Below are 19,876 nucleotides of genomic sequence, written 5' to 3' on the forward strand. Positions count from 1 at the left end.
GAGGTGCTCCTGGGCCTCCTCTGGGGTCCTCTGCGGCTGCTGCTTTGGAGACCAGTAAATGCATTGCTGCTGCTTTGGTATAATTTTTTCAACTAATAACCAGTAATACTCAGTAGTTCTGCTGTGTATAAATATCCTCTATGCAGCTGGAGTGGAATGGGCTTTGGAAGACAGGGCATGACAGCAGGGGCTGCAGGAACGGGCACAGGGTTCTTGAGGCTACAAACACCTCAGCAGTGGTCAGTGGTCATCAGAGGGATGGGATTTGGGGGTAAGGTAAAACCAGCCTTAAACAAAAACAAGCCTCTGGCAGATGGAAGTCACAGATAGGGCAATTCAGGTGTAATGTGGGGTTGGTTACAAAGAAAGGAAGGATGAGTGTGTAAAAAACCACCCTGGTTTCCTCAGCCACTGCAGAGCAAGGAGGAAAAACCCATCCACGTGGACATCTGCGCTTCTTCTGGAAAGGCTGAGGCTGCTGCCTTGTGCTGTGACACTCCACACCCTCCTCCAGGCTGAAAGCCCCAGAGAGGCAATGAAAGGTGAGCAGAGCCCCCAGGAAAAGGGGAGCACTGGATTTAACTGTATGTAACACTTCTGGTGCATGTTAACTTCTAGTGATCATTTGAACTAAGTAAAACTAATTCTTTAGTTCAGTGCTTAATATGTCAGTGAAACTACCAATAAATTCATAAATTTGTATAAAAATGCGTTTCCTTTCATCTGCAAAAAAATGTTGAATGTAAGGAATTGATAGGAATACAAGGAACTTAGTTCCTAACTTGGATGCAACAAGTTGGTAGAAATTTAAGGGTGGGGAGTGCTGTGACATAAAAACCCCAAAACTCTATGAAGGCCACATCATCCTGCTGTGTGTGAGCCAAGGTGTGCAGGTAGCTCTTAGGGTCTTGAAACCCCTGGCCATACAGCTGGGGCCCTGCCAGTGCTCCAGAGTGAACAAGTGTCTGTGCTTTAAACCCAGAAGTTGCCTTTGCTGAAGCCCCCTGAGACCCTCTGCCCTCCTTGCATAGTCACAGGCGGCCTCAGACGGTGCAGACAGGGGGTGACAGCAGGTCAGGGGCACAGAGGCCCATACGTGGGTGAAGAGTGGCCCTGGTGCATCCCCAGTGGGTATGGGGTGGGCAGAGGCTCTGGGGGAGCTGGCCAGGGACGGAGGATGGAGGGCTGTGGGTGGGTGGAGGGTGGCAGCGTGCTCGGGGAGGGGGGTGCTGAGCAGGTGTGAGGGAGTGCCCCGCTGGCAGTGGGGGCTCTGGGGGTGGTGCTGAGGTGCCAGGGCTGCACAGGAGGAGCCTGAGGGGCCCTGAGGACCTGGCTGGGAGTGCTGAGGTGCCAGGGCTGCACAGGAGGAGCCTGAGGGGCCCTGAGGACCGGGCTGGGGGTGTGGAGGTGGCACTGGGGTGCAGTGAGGGGTCCTGGGGGTGCTGCTGTGGATGTCACAGGGTGAGGGGTGGTGGAATGCACTCCAGCTGTGGCACTGGGCTCTGGGGCTTTGGTCCCCTCTCTGTGCAGGGTTCTGTAATGGGCACATGTAAGTTCTTACTTATGCTGCCCCTTCATCCCACCCCACCAGGCCAGAAGGGCTGAGAAACAAGTATTGTTTCCCCGTGTCACTGGTGAGGGAAACTGTGCTTTACCCATGGTCTGTCTTGACCTGGAAGCTGGTGGAGAGATGCTGTGGATGTGTCAGTGCCTGTTGTGGAGGAAACACTGGATGGAAACACTGAGCCAGGACACTCACATTTTAAAAACCTCATACAGGCATGAAAAATGTTAATTTGACACCTGGAACTTTTTTTTTTTTTGCTTTGTATTTCTGCTGCTTTTCAGGAAGTAAGGCCCAGAGAGAGTCGGACATGACTGGGATCCTTCAGCTTGGTATTGAGAGGAAGGAAAATCCCACAACCCTAAATTCCTTGGGACAACCTGTGTGGGAAAATCACCTACACGTGGAAGGCTGAGTGTGAACTAACCCCAAGGCAATGGGAGGAGAGAGCTTGTCCCATCCCAGTGTCACAGACTGGGCTTTCCCCAGGAGGCTGCTCTGGTGGGGCTGGAGGGCCACTGGCTGGGGCAGAGCTGGGCTGAGCTCTTCTCCACGCAGGATTTGCTGCTGGGATTGTTTGGGGCCTGGAAGGAGACCTCAGGAGACCCTCTGATCACTCCCTCTTCTTGCAGCAGGTCCCTGGTCTGTACTCAGGCACCCCAGCTGCTCCAAACTTTGGCACCTGACAGGCATCTTTCCGGCACTTCAGAGCTGTTTGCCTTTTACAAGGGGGCAGTGGCAGCACAGGCTCCCAGCCGCTCTGCTGCAGGTGGAGCAGCACAGGCAGGCTCTCCCAGCGGGGCAGGGGGTGCTCCAGTGCATCACTATTCCTGGAACAATCCTAGGCTGAGCCTTGTCTCCTCATCCTCTGAGGTCCCACAACCTGGCTCAGCCCGGGCAGTTTATCACAGCACACCTGGCTGTGGGATGTGGGTTAAAGCTTAAAAGGTGTTCACAGGAACTGCTTATTTGTTCATCTGCATCTTTCCATACTCACTTGAGCCGTGTCTCAGGACCATTTCAGCTTCAGCCTACCTGTGCCCACCTGGGCAGTCCCTCCCTGCACACAGGTGGGCAAATACCTGCGTGTCATAGATTTACTTATTCTAAAAAAACCAAGCAAGGAATTATTCTTTCCCTTGCATCACTGTAAAAGAAAGATATTGAACGGGGGAGGGTAGTTTGCCTTGGGTGATTGACCCGCACTAAAGAACTACCCAGCAGATCCACATTCCCAGCTGAAGGCCCTCTGAAGATCGTGGGGAGGGGGATGAGGGTTTTTTCTCTCCTCGGAAACAGGAGGCACTTCACTTCTGCCCTGACGGAGAGAGCCCGTGTGTGGGAGGGGTCCGAGGTTCACTTTGTTTTCGGCCTGCTCAGCTGGCTGCTTCTGGCTCCGCTTTCCTGCGCCCTGCTCTGCCCGCAGCCCAGCCCTGCCCGCAGCCCAGCCCTGCCCGCAGCCCAGCCCTGCCCGCTTCATCGAGCCGCGGGGGACGAGGCCGCCCTTTCCCTCCTGCGCTCCCCTGTTTGGCAGCGGCGTGTGTCCACTGACGAGGGGGGAGAAATCCCGGCCACAGCCAGGCGCAGACAGCGCGGGGTTTGCGAGAAGAGCCCCCTTTTCTGCCCTTTTCTGCCCTTTTCCCTTCCCGGTGGGAGGGCAGGAACCTCCATCTCAGCCCTCACAGCGCCCCGACAGCGCCCCCTGCCGGCGGCACCGGCACACGGCGGGCTCCCCCCACCGCGCCCCCTGCCGGCCGTGCTTGGCACTGCACCAACAGGCAGGGAGTCCTCAGCTGGGTTTGGTTTGGTTTGGTTTGGTTTTTTACCAAACTTTGGGTCCAGGATTATTGTCTGTGTTGTTTTTGTGTTCTTTCGTCGTTCTGCCAATACACATACAGTCTCTGATAAAGGGCTGCTATTTTTCCTTTCTCCACACTTCCTCCATCGGAGTCTCTTGATTTCGGATTTACAGTTGCTTAGAGGAAACAGCTTGGTCTTCCTCATAACTCATCCTCCTTAGCAAAACCCTTCAGTCTCATTAAACTGAGACACTGGGGAACCTTCTCTAATCAAAGGAAAATGCAATGGATCTGTAACAGACACAGGGGTAGCAGGGGGAAGGATCCAAGGTTCTCCTGGGGAGAAGGAGCCAAGGTCCCAGCCTGCTCTGCCTGAGGGCAGCAGGAGGTTTGGCTGGGGGGAGGGCTCTGCCTGTGCCCCCATGTGCCCTGTGGCCACCAGCCCAGTGCTGCAGAAATGCCAAGGGGCTTGGGCAGGGTACCAGCCACTGCTTTTGAAGGGGACCCTGACCAGGTAAGGGGGGTCTGCAGGAGAATAAAGCAAAATCAGAGCCAACAGAAAAAAGAGCCAGCAGAAACAAGAGACTCCAGCTGGTGTGTTCAGGAACCTTCCAGGAGAAACCACAGTTGTGAAAGAAATATTTCTGCCCTTGAAAGTCTAGCTGTCTCAGGGCACGGAGCTGACATCAGATGGTGGCAGCTGGGATGACTGTGGCAGTCCCAGTGGTGAAATCAAACAGCAAACTGCGAGTAGACAGAGTGGCAAGACAAGGGTTTTAATAATAAAGGTGTTGCTGGTAACATAGGTAAGGAAATGTGCTTGCTTACAGGTTTGAAGCTGACAGCATCCCTTTAAATAAGGAAATACATTTGCTGAGAGGAGAAAGTTACCTGGAAAGCCCTGTACAAGGCTGCAGTGGAGCAGCTAACACTACTCTGGGTCAAGTGCTCTGAATATTCTCCACAGACTGGCTTCTAAAAATCTCTCACTTAGAAAAAGAAATTCTTTTTTAAAAAAAGGCAACCTGTGACTGTCTATCCTAGCAGTGCCCTGTGACATTTGTACAATAGAAAAGTGGTGCTTTAAATAGTGACTTGAAAGCTACTGCCACGTGCTTTATACAGCATGCAACAACACCATGGACTGGGGACCCACCGGGGCTGCAGAGCCACCTCCGACAGCTCCAGCATCCCTGGGGAAGTGCCACGGGAGCCATGGCCAGGTTGGACCTCCTCCCAGTGGCTGCATCTCCGTGTGCTGTCCTTCCAGTAACACAAATATTAAATACACTCAGTCTGTAAATAGTTTAACAATCTTTGTCAGCAACAATATTTACTTTGGCAAAACCAGAATTGCAAAAAACAGACGTGTCCATCACACAGTCTGCAGCAAGTTCTTTGGTGGAAGCCAAGAAGTGAAGCAAAGGCTCCTTCTTGCTAGAGCCTGAGGAAAGAATATTGCACAGAGACTCATAGGAGACATGCTGGTGATTCCAGCATCACTGCGGGAGAGCTTCCTTCTCTGCTGGCTTCGGGAGAACGGGCTCCTCCAGGAGATCCTCGGTGATTCACAGCTGTTCTCCGGTAGCCTCGCTCTGGGCTGGGGGAGCAGTGACACTGGAGTAAACTGGGGAAGAAGGATGACTGCTGAGGATTAAAGAATGGGCAAAAGGATGGAGGGGCAGTCCCTCCCTGCACACAGGGAGGAAGGAGAGGCAGAGCAGGGCAGGCAGCACAAGCAGAGGCTCACACAGACCCGCAGCCCTGCTCCACGTGCCGGTCACCGAGTGTCCCTGCTGGCTCCCCTGCTCCCCGATGAGGCAGGGGCATGGAGATCACCCTGACCTGGCTGTGCACAGAACAGCCCCTCCAAAGCCCAGCTGCCTCTTTCATACCATTTGCTCCTACCCTGGACCAAAACACCTCACACATCTGTGTCCCATGGGTGTGGCACACGGCCGCTCCACTGGCACGGCACATCCCTGTGATACCTGCACCTGCCTCCTGAACACCTGCCTGCAACCTCCACAGCTCTCTGCTCCAAGGGCACAGCCTGATCCAGTGCAGGCTGCAGCCAGGATGGCTCCTGGGCTTTTTGCCCCTTCAGGACATGCCAAGGTGCCACCATGAACATGGTGGTCTCCATCTCTCACCCGCCTGGAGCAGGGCTGTGCAGGGACTGGGCACGGCAGCTTCGGGGCAGGAGGAGGGAAGCAAGAGCCAAGGCAAGAACCAAGGCTGGGCAGAGCCTCCTGCTCCACACCCATGGCTTGGGCACAGCCAAGATGAGGCCAGCAGGGTTGTCTGAAGAGCTTGGGGGGAGAGGGAGAGGGAGAGGGAAACATTGGGTTCTTTGTTCTGTGATTTCCTGTTGCAACCCAGGTGAGGGCATCTCACCACGCAGTCTTGTCATGAGCTGCTCCAGTTCTCATGAGAGTGACTACTAAAACTGGGGGAGGGTGGAAAGACTAAAGAAAGAAAACTGAAGTTCTTGTCAATCAAAGGAAGTGTGTTTTAGGCACTGGTGTCCTCTGTGGGGACGTATCAATGGAGGAAAAACAAAGTACCAGAGTTGTGCTATCAATTTGAAGTGACTGGAAATTCAAACAAGTTCATATGTTGGGAAAATGACTCCAGTTTCCCCTGGATGAGGCACGTTAGCCCTGCATATTCTCCAGCACGACAGAAATACTGCACTGCCTGCTGCAGGTTCACACCATCTGCCAGTACCTCCCTTCACCACTGCTGCAGGTGCAGGTCCATGCTGGTGTTCAGGTTGAGGTCGGTGACATCCAGGAAATCGATGTTGAAGATGCTGGGACCCGCGGGGGTGAGTGAGCCAAAGCCGGTGGCAGAGCTGGGGGGGGTGAGGTCCAGCCACTCCATCGTTTCCCACGGAGACTCAGTGAAACTCATTTGTAAACTGGAGCCTTCAGCAGGGGAAGGGGAGAGCTGGGTTTCCATGGGCGAGAGGGGAGTCTGTAAAATCTCCTGGGAGTTGAGCAGTTCATCTGCGGCTTTGCCAGAGAACCCCTCCATCATGCCCTCAAAGTGGGGCTCCTCTGCCCCCATCTTCAGCAGGGCCATGTCGCTGACCCTGCCCAGGGGGCTGTTCAGCAGCACCTCCAGGTGGGCGTCACCGCTGCCCGGGCAGTGCTCGAAGGGCAGCGGCGCGGGCGGGACCTGCTCGAAGGGGGCGGGGGGCTTGGGGAGAGAGGCACCGGCGCTCCCCGGAGACACCGTTATCTGAGGTACTTTCTGGAGGCACGACCGATCTTCCTTGGCAGTGGCTGGCATTTCTGTCAACAGATGAGAGGGATTTGAGGTGCTCTGGCAGTGCACAGGGCACAGGGGCACCACCACAGCCCTCCACCTGGACTCTGGGGCTTCCCTCTGCAGACCTGCTCCCCACTCGGTCCCCTTGGCACTGCTCACCATCCCCCTCCCCGCGGGACACCTCGCACATTCCTGCCCTCTGACCTCGATCCCCTGGGTTTGGACACAGTCCCTAGGGCACGAGCACTGGCAGCTGTCCCCGAGGGGCTGGGATAGGGCACAGGCAGCACTTTGCACGGGGGGGCACCAGCAGTAGTGTACATGGGAGGTGGCACTGGCAGCACTGGGAATGCTGCGGGACGCTGGGGGGGGCTCTGTGTGGGGAGGGGGCTGGCAGTGCTGAGCACAGGCTGTTGCTCTGCTGCCCCTTCACTCTGCGCAGTCTGCACGGGTGACAGCCAAGCCCAGACTGCCCCACCGGGATGGCACACACAGGAACAGGCTCCAGGAGGGCCAATATGCCTTTGGATTCAGTCTCAGTGGCTGCTGGCACAGGAGGGCTGATGAAAGCTCAGGCAGCTCTGCTGGGGTGCACAGAATGCACTGAGCCTCAGGGACCAATCTGGCTGGGAGGGGAAGCCCTGGGTGGGGAACAGGGAAGCAGCGCATACCTCCACTCTCAATCAGCACGTCCAGGAGCTCATCCATCTGCTGACTTCGTGTCATCTGCTGCAGCAAACGACAAAGAGGAGAGTAGAGGGCATTAGGAGGAGAGTCCCTCCAGCCACAAGCCAGGTAGATGGCTCTAGATCCCAAAAAAGTTGTCTCTACACCCCACAAATGGCTTCCTCCCATGCAGGAGAGAGGCCACACCAACACGGGGCTGGCAGTGGCGTTCAGGTGGGCACTGCAGGGACCTGGTACAATCACAATTGATCCAGGGACTGATGTGCCCTGCCCTGCCACCAACCCTCTGCTCAGTGGACACCACAGACTGCCCTGTCCCAGGGCCACCAAGACACACCGACATTTTGGCCCCAGCACCTCGCACTGGCATGTGCCTGCCTACACTCCCTGCACCACCCAGGCATCTTCCTCTCCCTGCCTGAACACTGGCAGGACTTCCTGCACTCCAGCAGGAGCCAATTCTCATCACTGCCAACAGCATCACTGCTTTCCCAAAGGCACCATGATTCCTGGCACTGAGGCTGCTGCCAGATTCTCATGGAAGGGATCCATGGGTGATGGACAGTACTCCCGTGGGAATAGCACTCCAGGATAATGCTCTGTGCCATCTGCTCCCTGAGCCTTAACAACCCCTGTTGTTAATGGGCTAAAGAGCAAAGGTGACCTTCCTGGTGACTGGGAAATGCTCAAGGGTCTATTCCTCACACAACACTGAGCACCCCGAAGAGGAATACACCTGCACCCTGGATGTGTGTGGGGTGTCTGGGGGTGCACAGCAGACACTGTCCTGCCCAGCACGGTCTCTAACAGCCACAACAGCAGCCAACCCTTAAAAAAGCCCATGTCTCTGAAATCAGGCCTGTTCTACCCATAGACCCCAGAACAGGTTGGAACTCCTCTAGCTGAGTCCCTCTATCTGCAAAAGGACACCCTGGGCAGCCCCAGCCCTGTAGAAAACAAAAACCATGCAGTTACCTGCTTCACTGCATCCTCATAGGGTGGAGGCTGCTTTACCTCTGACAGGGCTGGGCTTGACTTACAAAAACTTGGGGATGGAATAGAAAACTTTTGACCTGCCTGGGCAGCCATCTGCTGGGGAAATACAGGGAAAGGGAGTCAGTGCATGGGGAGGCACAGAGGGAGGCCCAGCTCTCTCATCCCTGTTGAGGTCAGGCCAGGGCCAGGGAAAATAACTTTTTTGTGGGCCAAACAAACAAAATGCCTGGCCTTCAAGCAGGTAGAGGCAGGTATACTAGCTCCCTCAGCCTGGCTCTGAGCCCCAGGGCCAGGCTGGCCTCTGGTCACTGCTGGAGCATGGGAATGGTGTCCCAGAGCACACTGGTGCTTGGCACAGCCGGGGATGTGCAGGGCAAGGGGAAGACAGAGAGGGGCTGTTGTGGTTGGCTGCACTTGGCCACTGATGTGGCACCTCCCGAGCTGTGTCCCAGCCCCTGTCCCTCACTGCCTGTCTGGGGGCATCTCACAGAGCCAGGCCAGGGAAGACCACGCAACAGAGGGAAACCTTGGCCTGTGCCAAACATCTGCATGTGACTGCCAGGCTCCCCTTCTAGGAGAGACCTCTTCTGAAGGTCCAGTGCCTGCCAGCTGCTGTTCCCATCACTTCTAGGCCCTAGTGTGTCCTTCCCCACTGCCTTGTCCCATGAGAGCCAGTACCAGGGGAAGCAGCATCACTCCTGCAGGTGGGTTGGATCCAGGGGTGGGTCTAGGGCAGCAGTGAGGTCACTCAGCCTGGCCATGCACATCCTGGCCACCCTTCTGCAGAGAGCAGCTGGAAGGAACACTATCCCTGGCTCATGAGGAACAGCACTCCAGTGCTGGGCAGAGTAGTTCTTGCTGAAGAAGGACCCTCACCCCTGGGAGTGTCTTGCAGGCAGCAGAGGAATGCCCAGGATGGTGGTGTCACAGCTGGGATGAGCTGCAGGACACCATGGAACCATCCCCTCCATATGCCCTTACTCTCAGGCTGAGAGGGAGAAGCTGGAGATGCCCCCATGGTATCACTGCTCCCTTCTCACACACACTGCCCAGCTCTCCAGAGCAGCCCCACTGCCTACTGTCCCCACAGCTCTGCCCCAGTGCCCAGTTCACCTCTACAGCCCCACTGCTGGGGTCACCCCCTGCATTCTCTGCTCTTTGCCCCCTGCCCAGCTCATCCTCCCCATGGCTCAGCTCACCCAAACCAGTGTTCACATCACCCCCTTCACTCACTTCACAGCCCCACCATCTGCCTCACTCCAACCCCACTGCCCTCCATGCCCATCCCACTGTCAGCCCTGTCTCTGCCCCTCCTTGCCCTAAATTGCTGCCCATTCCCACCTTGCTTGCCGTGCTGGTACCAACTGCCCATGGCACTGCCTCACCATCCTCTGGAGGGGTGGACACAGTGCTGTGCCCACGCTGTGTGCCGTGCAGGGCTGTCCCCCGTGCCTGCCCCCCGAGGGACAGGGCTGGGATCGCCCTGCTCCGGGGGCTGCTCCTCAGCGCTGAGTGTGCTCAGCCCCTGCCGTGCCCGTCCCTCAGCCCTAGGGGCACGCCTGGCACCCTGGAGTGGGACAGGCTGTGGGAGGGGCGGTGCTGCTCCCCGGGGAGCCCCAGGAGGGCACTGGGATGAACTGGGGCTGCGATCAGCAGAACTTTGTGGTGCTTTTCGTGTTGGCAGCGTGTGCCCCTCCCCAAGCATTCGTACCTCTGGCTGAGTGAGGAGCAGTGGCTGCTGGGGAGGCACGAGCTCTATCTGATTGCACACCCCAACTGCAGGCCTTGCTTTAGCTTTCTGACAAAAGGCTTCCCGGGATAACTGCTCTTTTCCAACCCAGTGGTAAAAATCCCTCACACACTGCTGGGAGCCACAATTGCTTGGCAAAATGCTGGAAAGCCCTGCAACCCTGCAGAGGGGTCTCCTAGGGGTGTAGGAACTGTGCCAGGGCTCTCCCAGGAGCTGAGGGATCCATGCTGGTGCTTCCCTGCTGTGTACAGAGCTGTGCCAGGGCTCCATGGGGCACGGGCAGCTGTGCCAGGACTCCCCCTGAGGGGAGAGGCAGCTGGGTTTGGGCTCCTTTAGGGCAGAAGCAGCTCTGCCAATGCTCCCCCAGGGACAAGGGAGCTTTGCCAGGACCCCTCCAGGGGCAGAGGGAGCTGTGCCAGTGCCTAACCAGGGGCAGAGGGAGCTGTGCCAGTGCTCCATGGGGCAGAGGATGATCTGCCAGGAGTCTCCCAGGACACGGAGCTTTGCCAGTGCTCACCTAATGGCAGAGAGAGCTATGCTGGGGTCCCCTGGGGAAGAGTGGAGCTGTGCCAGGGCTTCCTCAGGGCAGCAAGAAATGTGCTAGGGCTCCATGGGGCAGGGGAGCTGTGCTGTGGCCCCCTCAGGGCAACTGGGTGCCAAGGCAGGGGTCCCCTAGACATACCCTGCAAAGAACCCTGCAGTGCCATCAGCTTCCAACCCATCCATCTGGGATACTCTCTGCCTTTCCAGGCAGTGCCACGGGCTGTGGCGGCCCCTGGGTGCCCACCCCGAGTTCCCGCTGCCCCGGGCTGGCAGGCCAGGCCTGCAGTGGGCTGTGTGTGCCCGAGGGGGGCTGGCTCACCCTCACACTCACCGGTGCTGTGCGGAGGCAGGCGCTGCCTGGTGGGGACCCGCTGCGCCCGTCCGCGGGCACGGGGGACACGGGGAGCAGGTAGTGGCTGTTGGGGGACGGTGGGAGGCTGATGTGCTGGGGGCTCTTGGCAGCCCCGAGGGGAGAGTGCTGGGGGGAGCACTGCGGGCTCAGGAATGTCGAGGAGGTGATGGTGCTTTGCCCCGCAGGCTCCAAGCAGTGGCTATTTACAATGTGGGGCACCTGTGGCACCGCACAGTTACTGAGCTTGTCCGAGCTGCCCGCCTGGCCTTTCAGGGCCGTTTGTTTGGATGCAAATGGACAGCTGGACACGGTGTTTTCTTGCTTGATGGGGACACCAAAGAAATGCTGAGTAGGCTGCTGCTTCTCCTCAAGGCCATTGCTTCTCTTTCGCTTCTGGAGCTGCATCCGCAGCTCTTCCACCTGCCTCTGCTCTTGCTGCAGCTTCCACGTCAGCTCATTGATGACCTTCTGCTTCTCCACCAGCATCTTGTCTTTCTCTGTGTCAATTCCTTCCAGTTCCAGCTGGATGCTCCCTCCATTCATGCTGCTCATGAGGCTTTCTTCAGCACTGCCATGAACTGGAGATGGCTGGAGACCAAACTGTGGGGAAGACATGGGCCCGTCATTGAAAGTGTCTGGCAAAGAGCCGCTCACGGAAAGATCGGAGGAGGCAGGTGAGATGGGTGGGGTGGAGCTGGTGCTGCCAAAGTGGTAGAAGCCATTTGATAACATGCTGGTGGAGGACTGGGACTGGTAACTCGACAGTGTGCTTGTCGGAGTGACTGGGAAGGTGACGGTGGTGATCTCACTGAAATTCGGCACCGCGGTGCTGCCGCACTCCTGGAAGGGCCGCAGACGCTCCATCAGTGCTGTCTTGGTACCCGACACAGGCAGGCCTCGTATTCGGAGCTGCTGCCTCAGCTCGGACACCTAGAAAGGAAGTCACTCCTGATCAGTCTCAATGGTAGATGAGCCCTTCAGAAACCCAGCATTCGGAATCATGGAATCATGGAATCATTTAGGTTGGAAAAGACCTCTAAGATCAGCAAGTCCAACCTTTAACCCAGCACTGCCAATCCCACCACTAAACTGTGTCTCCAGGTGCCACAACTACATGTCTTTTAAATACCTCCGGGGATGGTGACTCCACCACTGCCCTTGGCAGGCTCAGATCACAGGCTTGCAGCTCCCAGCTTTAAAGCTCTGCCCTCCTGGGTGCTTCACTGTGTCACCAGAGTCACCCTGTGCAGCTCTGACCACTGCATGTCCTGCAGAATCTCCACCTTTCCTAACAAGAAAACCTTCCTTCTTCCTCCAGGAACTGCAGTGGCCCTTGGGCCATGTAGGCAACTCAAGATTCCCTTCCTAGCAGGAGGTTTCTCCATGAGCAGAGGACTTTCACACAGATCAGGAGCCAGCTGACAGCTCAGAGAATCTGATCATATACCTTGGAGCCACATGCTCCACCTTCAGGCACCTGCACAGGATACAGTCACCTGAGCTGGGGCATTGCTGTGGCCAAACTCACATTATTTCTACATCTAATAATGAATTTTTCCCCCAGGTCTCTGCTCCTAGAAGGATTTGACCTTCCTCATGGCTGAGGGTCCATTAGCAAAGTATAAAAGAACTGCTGATGTGAGTGTTTCTCCCTTATGCCCTGCCTTGCCTACATGAGAGATGTTCAAAGCAGTACATGTAGCAGGAGATACCTGCTCATGCAGAGAGCTGAGCTGGCCTGGCTGCAGGGACCACTGAGTCACCAAGGGGAGGCCATTCTGACCTTCCAGATGGTCTGTTATAGTATCCTGATGTCCACTATAAAACAACAGAAGGGATGGAGATAGGAGCTGCAGGAGCAGCATCACAGATCATCCTTTAGTCCTTGCCCTTGGCCTGGCCTGCAGCCTCCCCAGCTAGACCTGAGGTTTGCTGATACACACACTGGAGCAATGCACCCCTGCACCACCTGCAGATCAGAGAGCTCTCATGTTCAGGGACCACCACGGTGCCCAAGGCCTGCCCCAGTGTGGTGTGCTGTACTCCTGAGCTGCTGAGAGCACGGTGGGTGGGGTGTGCTGATCTGTGCCTCGCTCACTCCCAGCCTGTGGCACTCCACCGCACACTCAGGCTGTGAGATTCGGCTCCTGCTGTGACAAAGTTTGCACTCACTTTGAGATCATCCAGGTTGGATGGCAGAGGGCCTGGCTTGATAGATGAGACACAAGTCTGGCCTGAAAAGGAGGTTTTCACTGGAGAAAGAGGGGTGTTGTTGACAGAAGTTGATGTAGAATTTGAACTTTTGACCATTTGTTCATTTGATTGCCTGAAATAACAAAGGAGATTTGGGGTAACTTGTCAGTCCCCTTAGGGTCTCTGTGACCAGCATCCCATCCCTCTGCTCCCTTAGGACCTGTCTCCTGTATGAGGCCTATGGATGGCCACCCCAAGGAAAAGCAGGCTGGGCTGTAGGACGTTGCTAGTCTCCCACCAGCAGGTCACAGATGCCTTGGCCAGTCCACAAAGCTAGAATGGACAGCCTGTGTTGTTCCCAAGCTTTTATGTTTCACTGCCTCTACCCCCTTGCACTGGCACAAATGGGTACAAGGCAGGAGAAAGTTTGGAGAGAGATAGGACTAAACCCTGCTGCTGTCACAGTGCCACTCACTTTAGCTGTCCCTGGTGCATCCCAGAGTAGCTGAAGTGCTGTTGCTGCTGCTGCTGGCTGAGGATCTGGAGCTGCAGGAAGAGCTGCTGTTGTTGGAGCAGTCTGGCATATGCAGAATCCATGGGTGGAGGGGACTTCTCTGCCTTCTGGTCTGGAGGGATGTACTGGTGGTACTTGAGCTTCTTCACTTTGGGTTTTGTGTCCTTGGGCTTTTTGTGACGGTTCTTGCTATCAGTGGATGATTTCGACTATTGGTCCAAAAATGAAAGGAATTAGCTGTGAAAAGAGCTCCTGCCACCCTCTGTGGGACCTCAAAGGCCTGGGAGAGAAAAAGGGCAGCTCCTGCTGGCACTCTGACACTCCAGCTCCAAGAGCTGCTGAACCTGGATGTGGGAAACTCCCTCGGGACTTTGTCCCTCATTTGTGCTGGAAAGTGGATGAGATGGAGAATGACCATCCCTGCCTGGAAGGTATTCCAGTGCTCCTCGTATTTCCTCCTGCTTCCAGCCCAGGAGACATTTCCAGTGCAGGACTCAAGCAATCGCCTGTGGCAAAACGTGTATTGCTGTACCTTGTACCACTACCCAATGAGTCAAATGACAGTTTTGGCGTGAGGTTGCCTGCCTGCATTGTTCAAAGCCTTCAAGGCCAGACCCCCAGACCTCCCACACAGGTGGAGTGCAGCATGGGGACACTCCAGGCGGGGATGCAGCCAGAGGCACAGGCATTAATTACCTTCACTGCAGAGGGCACGGGGAGCGTGGGGCTGTCCTGCCCCCCCGTCTGCTTGGGGCTGTCACACTGGCTGCCCTGCTCCGGGGCTGTGTCTGGAGCGTGGCCATCGGCACTGGGGGGACGATCCTGCAAGGGACAGGTGGGAAGGGCTGTGGGGTCGCTGCCAGGGGCTGCCCAGCCTGGACAGGGGCACTTGCTACCCCATTTTGTTCCCAGTCCCCCCAGGTCTATCCCAGCCAAATATCCCCACACCCCCAGGCTGTCCCAGTCCTTTCCTAGTTCTCTGTCCCTTCAGTACTTCTTGGTTTCCAAGACCCCTCCATTTCACCTGAGCCTGCCCAACGCTGGCCCCTCAGTGTGCCCCAGACCTCCCAGCTGACCTGGACGGCCACAGTCCCTCCGGTCCGCCCCTGCTCGAGTGTGCCCCAGTTCGTCCAGCCCCCCCAGTCCATCCCAGCCCCACAGTGTGCACTCGTCCACCCCGGCTCCCCCATTCCCCCAGTGATCCCCATTCCCCCAGTGATCCCCATTGCCCCAGTGATCCCCACTGCCCCATTCCCCCCACGCTCCCCATTCCCCCAGTGATCCCCATTGCCCCATTCCCCCCACGCTCCCCATTCCCCCAGGCCCCCCATTCCCCTCAGTCTCTCTCCCCATCTCGGCCCGGTGCCTGCAGTGCCCGCTCCGGCCGCGGGAGGGCGCGCCTGCCCCGCTCAGCCCGTGAGGCCCCGGGGAGCGGCCGGGCGGGAGCGCCCCTGTCCCTCCCGCGTCCCCCTTTGTGCCCCCCGGCTCTGGGACTCCGGGACCCCCGCCCTACCTGCGGTGTCCCGCCAGGGGCAGGGGGCGGCTCCGGGTCCCTGGAGGCAGCGGGCGGCTCTGCGGGCCCCGGGGAGCCGCGGCTGCGGGGCCGCTCCGGGGACAGCCCGTCCGTGCTGCTGTCCTCCTCCTCGAAGGCGAAGGCGTCGGCCGGGCGGGGGAAGCTGCCCTGGGTGCCTGAGGGGCGGAGGGGCGGCGGTCAGAGCCCGGGGGACTGGGGTGGGCTGGGGAGCCCGGGTGAGCCTCGCGGTGCCCCCAGCCCCGGCCGCGGTGCCCCGGGGGCTCGGCCGCTCACCCTCCACCCCCCGAGCACCCACACTGCGTGGGACCCCCTCCTCAGCAGAACTGAGGCTGAGAGCAACCTGCAGCACGACCCAGCCCCTCACGGCACACGAACCGACACGGGCGGACCTGGCTGCAGGTGCACAGAGGCTCCCGGATCCTGCCTCTGTCCACAGGACGGGGTTCAAACCACACTGCCTTTGCCTCTGACAGCCCCAGGCACCGCTGCTCCCGCTGCACAGCTGCTGCACGGTATCTGCTAGTCAGATGGGCAAGGGCTCTTGACCCCCAGGTTTTGCTGATAAATAAAGTGTTGGGAGAAAAGAGGTCTCATGTGAGCCTCTGAAGGGCTGCAGGTGGGGGTAGAGGAAGGAGCAGCGTGGCCACGCTCGTAATCTCCACGTGCTCATATCTGGCATTTGTCAGGCAGCTCGGCATGCTGATAGTGAGGTGACAAATGGGGAAATGGGAAGGGCCTGGGGACAAGCTTCCACCTGTCCCTGCTGCTGGTCTAGCAATGTGCACCTTCTCACCGACACGGGCCTCCTGCTCTGACCCCTGCCCCTATCTGAGAGATAAGGGCTATCTCAGCTCCCTGTGGCTGCTGGTGCCAGGGTAGCCACGATGGAGCCCTGGCTCCCTGCCTGAGCTGCTGCCCAGCCACCACATGGGCTAGGGGTGTGAGATCAGCCATGTCCAACCTGCTCTCTTTACATGTCCCTGAAAATAGGGCCTGTGCCCTCTCCATCAGAGGCAGCACCCTGAGGAACTGCAGCACTGCATGGTCCACCTGGGCTGGGTGGGAACTGCTTCCCACCCCTGCAGGCAGCACAGGTATCCCTTCTTGGGAAAAATTACTCCAAGCATGGAGTAGTGGACTTGTGGATCTGCAAAGCTCCTGCTGGGCTGGCATTTAATAAGTGTGTGTGTTGAGAAGTGGTGCCAAAGCTGGGAGCCCAAGGGACCTTCAGGACACATCGACAGCCCAGAGCATGACAAGAATGTGCTGCATCCTGCTGCTTGATACCACAGGCCTGTGCCAATGGGGAATGCTTCCCTTATCTGTCCTGCTCTCACACAGCCCGACCCAGAGTGTATTGTTTCCCCATCCTGTGTCCCTGCTGTAATCTCAGGCAGGATGGTGTTTGCTCCAGGCTGCTTCTCATGCACTGGGTATTGTCCTCTCCAGCGCATTGGACAAAGTGATGACAAGGACCTGGTAAAAAAGGGTTCTTGTGTCACTGCTCAGCTATGCAGGGCACTGGCGGCCTCCTGTCACTGGGACGGTTGGGCTTTCGGTTGGGCTCTGGCACTTGCTGCTCACCCTGCCGGAGGTGATTAGAGGAACACGTCAGCTGAACTTTCCACTGTGTAAACAGTTGAGATTCCAAGGTTAAAGTAAAATGATTTTAAACCCTGTCATCTTTCTGGTATTGCAAAAACAAAAGGCTTAACGTTCACAAGTGCCGGTGCTCATCTCTGCTCTGTGTTCAGCCCTTCGCCCCAAACTCTGAGCACCACAAGGTGCCCCTGACTCTGAAAACCAGCTTGAGGATCCTTCAGCCTGGGGCTTTCTTCTGCAGAAGCCTGAGGGCTCAGATGGTGCTCCTGGTGCAGCTGCATTACCTTCTTCTCATGGCACCCAATGGTACCAAGAACCTTCCTGTTTGACCCTGATGTGCTGCACATTTCACCGTAAATGGGATGTAACTGGCTTGCAGGACACATTTTTCCCCAGCAGTGTGACAGAGGGGCATTGCGAAAGGGAGAAATTTAAAACTGAACAAATCATTTTTAAGCCAAACTTTTTGTTTTTAACAGTTTGGTCCTGTAAATCTCTGTTTACCACGAGCTCCTGACAAGGCAGCTGGGTAGAAGCTCTGTTCAAGCTTCAAGCTCACTTGCCCAGCCTCCAAAGCTCAGCTTCAGGGGATAAAGTCGTGCTCAAACTGCCTCAAATGTTTATAAAGGGGGGGAATTTTTGAAACTTTTTTTTTTCCACTGTTCTCTCCTTCGATAAGTGGCTGGGGAGATTTTACTTCAACTCTCCTTAAAAATTCCTCTTCAGGCAGAGTCCTGGAACATTTCAGCTTCAAAGAGGAGTTGTGACATGCTGGAAGGAGAGCAGCTCCAGGGCCAGGCTGGAGGAGCCGCTGTATGGACAGAGCCTGCTTTTCACAGCCCCAAACCCAAGAGCAGGAACAGTTGTAGGGCAGGATGGAGTGATATCTGGGCCTGGAATATTTCATGTCATTTATGATGGTTTCTGAGATGAAATGAAAGTCAAAGTGCTTCCTGTTTCAACTCTCATTTTTGGCATCACTCCTGTCACTCAAAGACCCCTCCTGTTCCAGAGTCCTGCCACTGTCCCCAGCTTGCTCTCAGCTCCAGAACAGACACTTCACGTAGGATTATGCCAATGAAAATTATCCCATGAATTGAGGAACCAGGAGCAACAGAACAAGCAGTTTCCAGGGGCAGAGCACCTCTCAGTGTCTCACTGGAGACCCGAGCACCAATTTGGGCATGTGGAGATGGCCCCAGGCTTCAAAAATGCAGGCTGGTGTCCTGTCACTGCAAGACCCTGTTGGTTTTCCTGCTCCTTTTCTCTGCTTTCGGACCTCCTTGCCCTGGCACTGGGCCCTGTGAAATTTGAGTCACCTTTTTGCTGTTTCACCTCCCACATCAGCTTCCCTGTGGGGAAGTAATTGTGGAGGATTCTGCCTCCCTCCTAGCGGGGGAGGTGATGGAGGAAAACCAGGCTTGGGCATAAGGCGAGTGGTGGGTACTGGCTGATAGGGCGCAAGTGGGAGAATCCAGACTGGCCTCACAACCACACCTCTGCACCCAGGTTCTCTCCCACGCCAGAGAAAGGAATGTCCTGGCTCCAGCAGTAGCATTTCCACGCTCAAAACCTTGTGGAGAGAAGGGATGTAAGAAGGAAGGCTCTTTTGAAGGGACATGGCTGAGCAATTGTGCACGTTTCATCAGTGTCACTGCTCTAAGGTGAGAGCTCTTTGCTCACAGGCAGGATAAGACAAAGCAGGCTGTGCTGGACTGGGCTGCTTACTGTGAAAATAATGAAATTTAAGCAATAAATGCAGCTCCTAAGTTCAGGTCAGCCACTTCCTACAGTTGCTGTGGTACCTCTTCGTGCCCTTGCCAGCCCCTGCCCTGCTCCACACACACACACAAAACACACACATTTCCTTTCACTACCTTTTATGGCCTCTTTCACTGCAGAGTCAACGGAAATGATATTCTTCTCCACCAGCTCCAAAGGACCCGGCCTGAGAGCGATCTTTTCATTGAGGTCATCCGCCAGTCGGGCTCTTTTCAGCTTCATTTGAGTTGACTGAATGGACCCCTCTGCAGCCGAGTCTAAAAGGCCAAAGAAGGGATCAGGACAAAGGGAAACCTCAGCGAGTGCTTCCCTTCATCACAGCCCTGGGGGCCTGTGGGCAAAACCTGAGAGTGGCTCAGGGCACAGCAGCAGCTGCTCTGCTGGACTGGATGGGGCTGGTGGGACTTGGGACATGGCTCCTCCTCTGAGCCTTAGGCCCAGCTTCTCCCTTCCCAAACAAGAGCCTCTGTCTACCAGCCTAAATTTGCAAACCCAGCCTACAGCTGGAGCATCCTCTGCAAGGACCAGGAGTGACCTGTGATTAACAAGCTGAGACTAATGAGGGCCAAAGGAGCACCTTGGCCCTTGTGGGCTAATGCAGATGGATCCCTACTTCTGGAGAACAGCTGGAGAAAAGAACAATTAGCAGGGCTTGACAACTGGAGTAAATGGCTTACACTGGAATTAAAAATAGTGAGTGCTGGGAGATGACTGCAGTGCTCCAGGCCTCCAGGGAAGAACGAGCTGGAGAGAAGCACAGCAAAGGAAGGTAGATCTGGAAGCTACAGCCCTACCAAAGCCAGCTGAGAAGACCCCAGTTACAAAGTGGTGACAGAAGAGTAGCAACTTAGACAGAAAATTTTCTGAGCAAACCTGATCTGGCTCCTGTGGTGGCACAGGCACGAATAGGGAGGGAGTGGGATTCTAAACTTGACCATTTCTATACCTTTGGGGGTCTACAGTGGGACTGGCTGATTCTAGGTTGTGCTCTCTTCAAAGACTGGGCACTACTCTGGAGGAGATACTGTCAGCAAAACAAGTTGTATGAGCTCCTCGAGGTGAACAGTAACAGAAGGTGTGTGTGTAAGGCACTTTGATGATGCAAAGTGTCTCACCTGGCCAATTTCAATCCCCTCTAGGTCCTGTTGTGAACAAAATGTACACGTAAGTTCATGATACACCAAGGCACCTCCATGGAACGCAGAGCACGAAGGACAGAGGTGTGAGCAGAGGCTCCAGGTCAGGGGTTGTGGGGCAGCATGTGCAGCTTACTCAGTACAGAGC

At 56.3% G+C, this 19,876-nt stretch overlaps 1 protein-coding gene across 1 annotated transcript in view; it reads right to left on the reverse strand.

Annotated features, from left to right (window-relative positions):
* Window positions 1-5,074: 5,074 nt before the first annotated feature.
* MYOCD (myocardin) overlaps window positions 5,075-19,876 on the reverse strand; it is a 37,911-nt gene continuing 23,109 nt past the window's right edge. The window contains exons 5-12 of the mRNA XM_027903150.1: window positions 18,688-18,849; window positions 15,188-15,363; window positions 14,371-14,496; window positions 13,636-13,883; window positions 13,140-13,293; window positions 10,947-11,897; window positions 7,311-7,368; window positions 5,075-6,662 (exon numbers count right to left, since the gene is read on the reverse strand). Of these exons, the coding sequence (XP_027758951.1) occupies window positions 6,100-6,662; window positions 7,311-7,368; window positions 10,947-11,897; window positions 13,140-13,293; window positions 13,636-13,883; window positions 14,371-14,496; window positions 15,188-15,363; window positions 18,688-18,849 (2,438 nt within the window). The 3' untranslated portion in view covers window positions 5,075-6,099. The remainder of the gene's footprint in view (window positions 6,663-7,310; window positions 7,369-10,946; window positions 11,898-13,139; window positions 13,294-13,635; window positions 13,884-14,370; window positions 14,497-15,187; window positions 15,364-18,687; window positions 18,850-19,876) is intronic.

This window comes from Empidonax traillii, unplaced genomic scaffold (assembly GCF_003031625.1).
Source record: "Empidonax traillii isolate 1590-97213 ecotype Southwest subspecies unplaced genomic scaffold, ASM303162v1 scaffold937:size346366, whole genome shotgun sequence".
Classification (NCBI taxonomy): domain Eukaryota; kingdom Metazoa; phylum Chordata; class Aves; order Passeriformes; family Tyrannidae; genus Empidonax; species Empidonax traillii.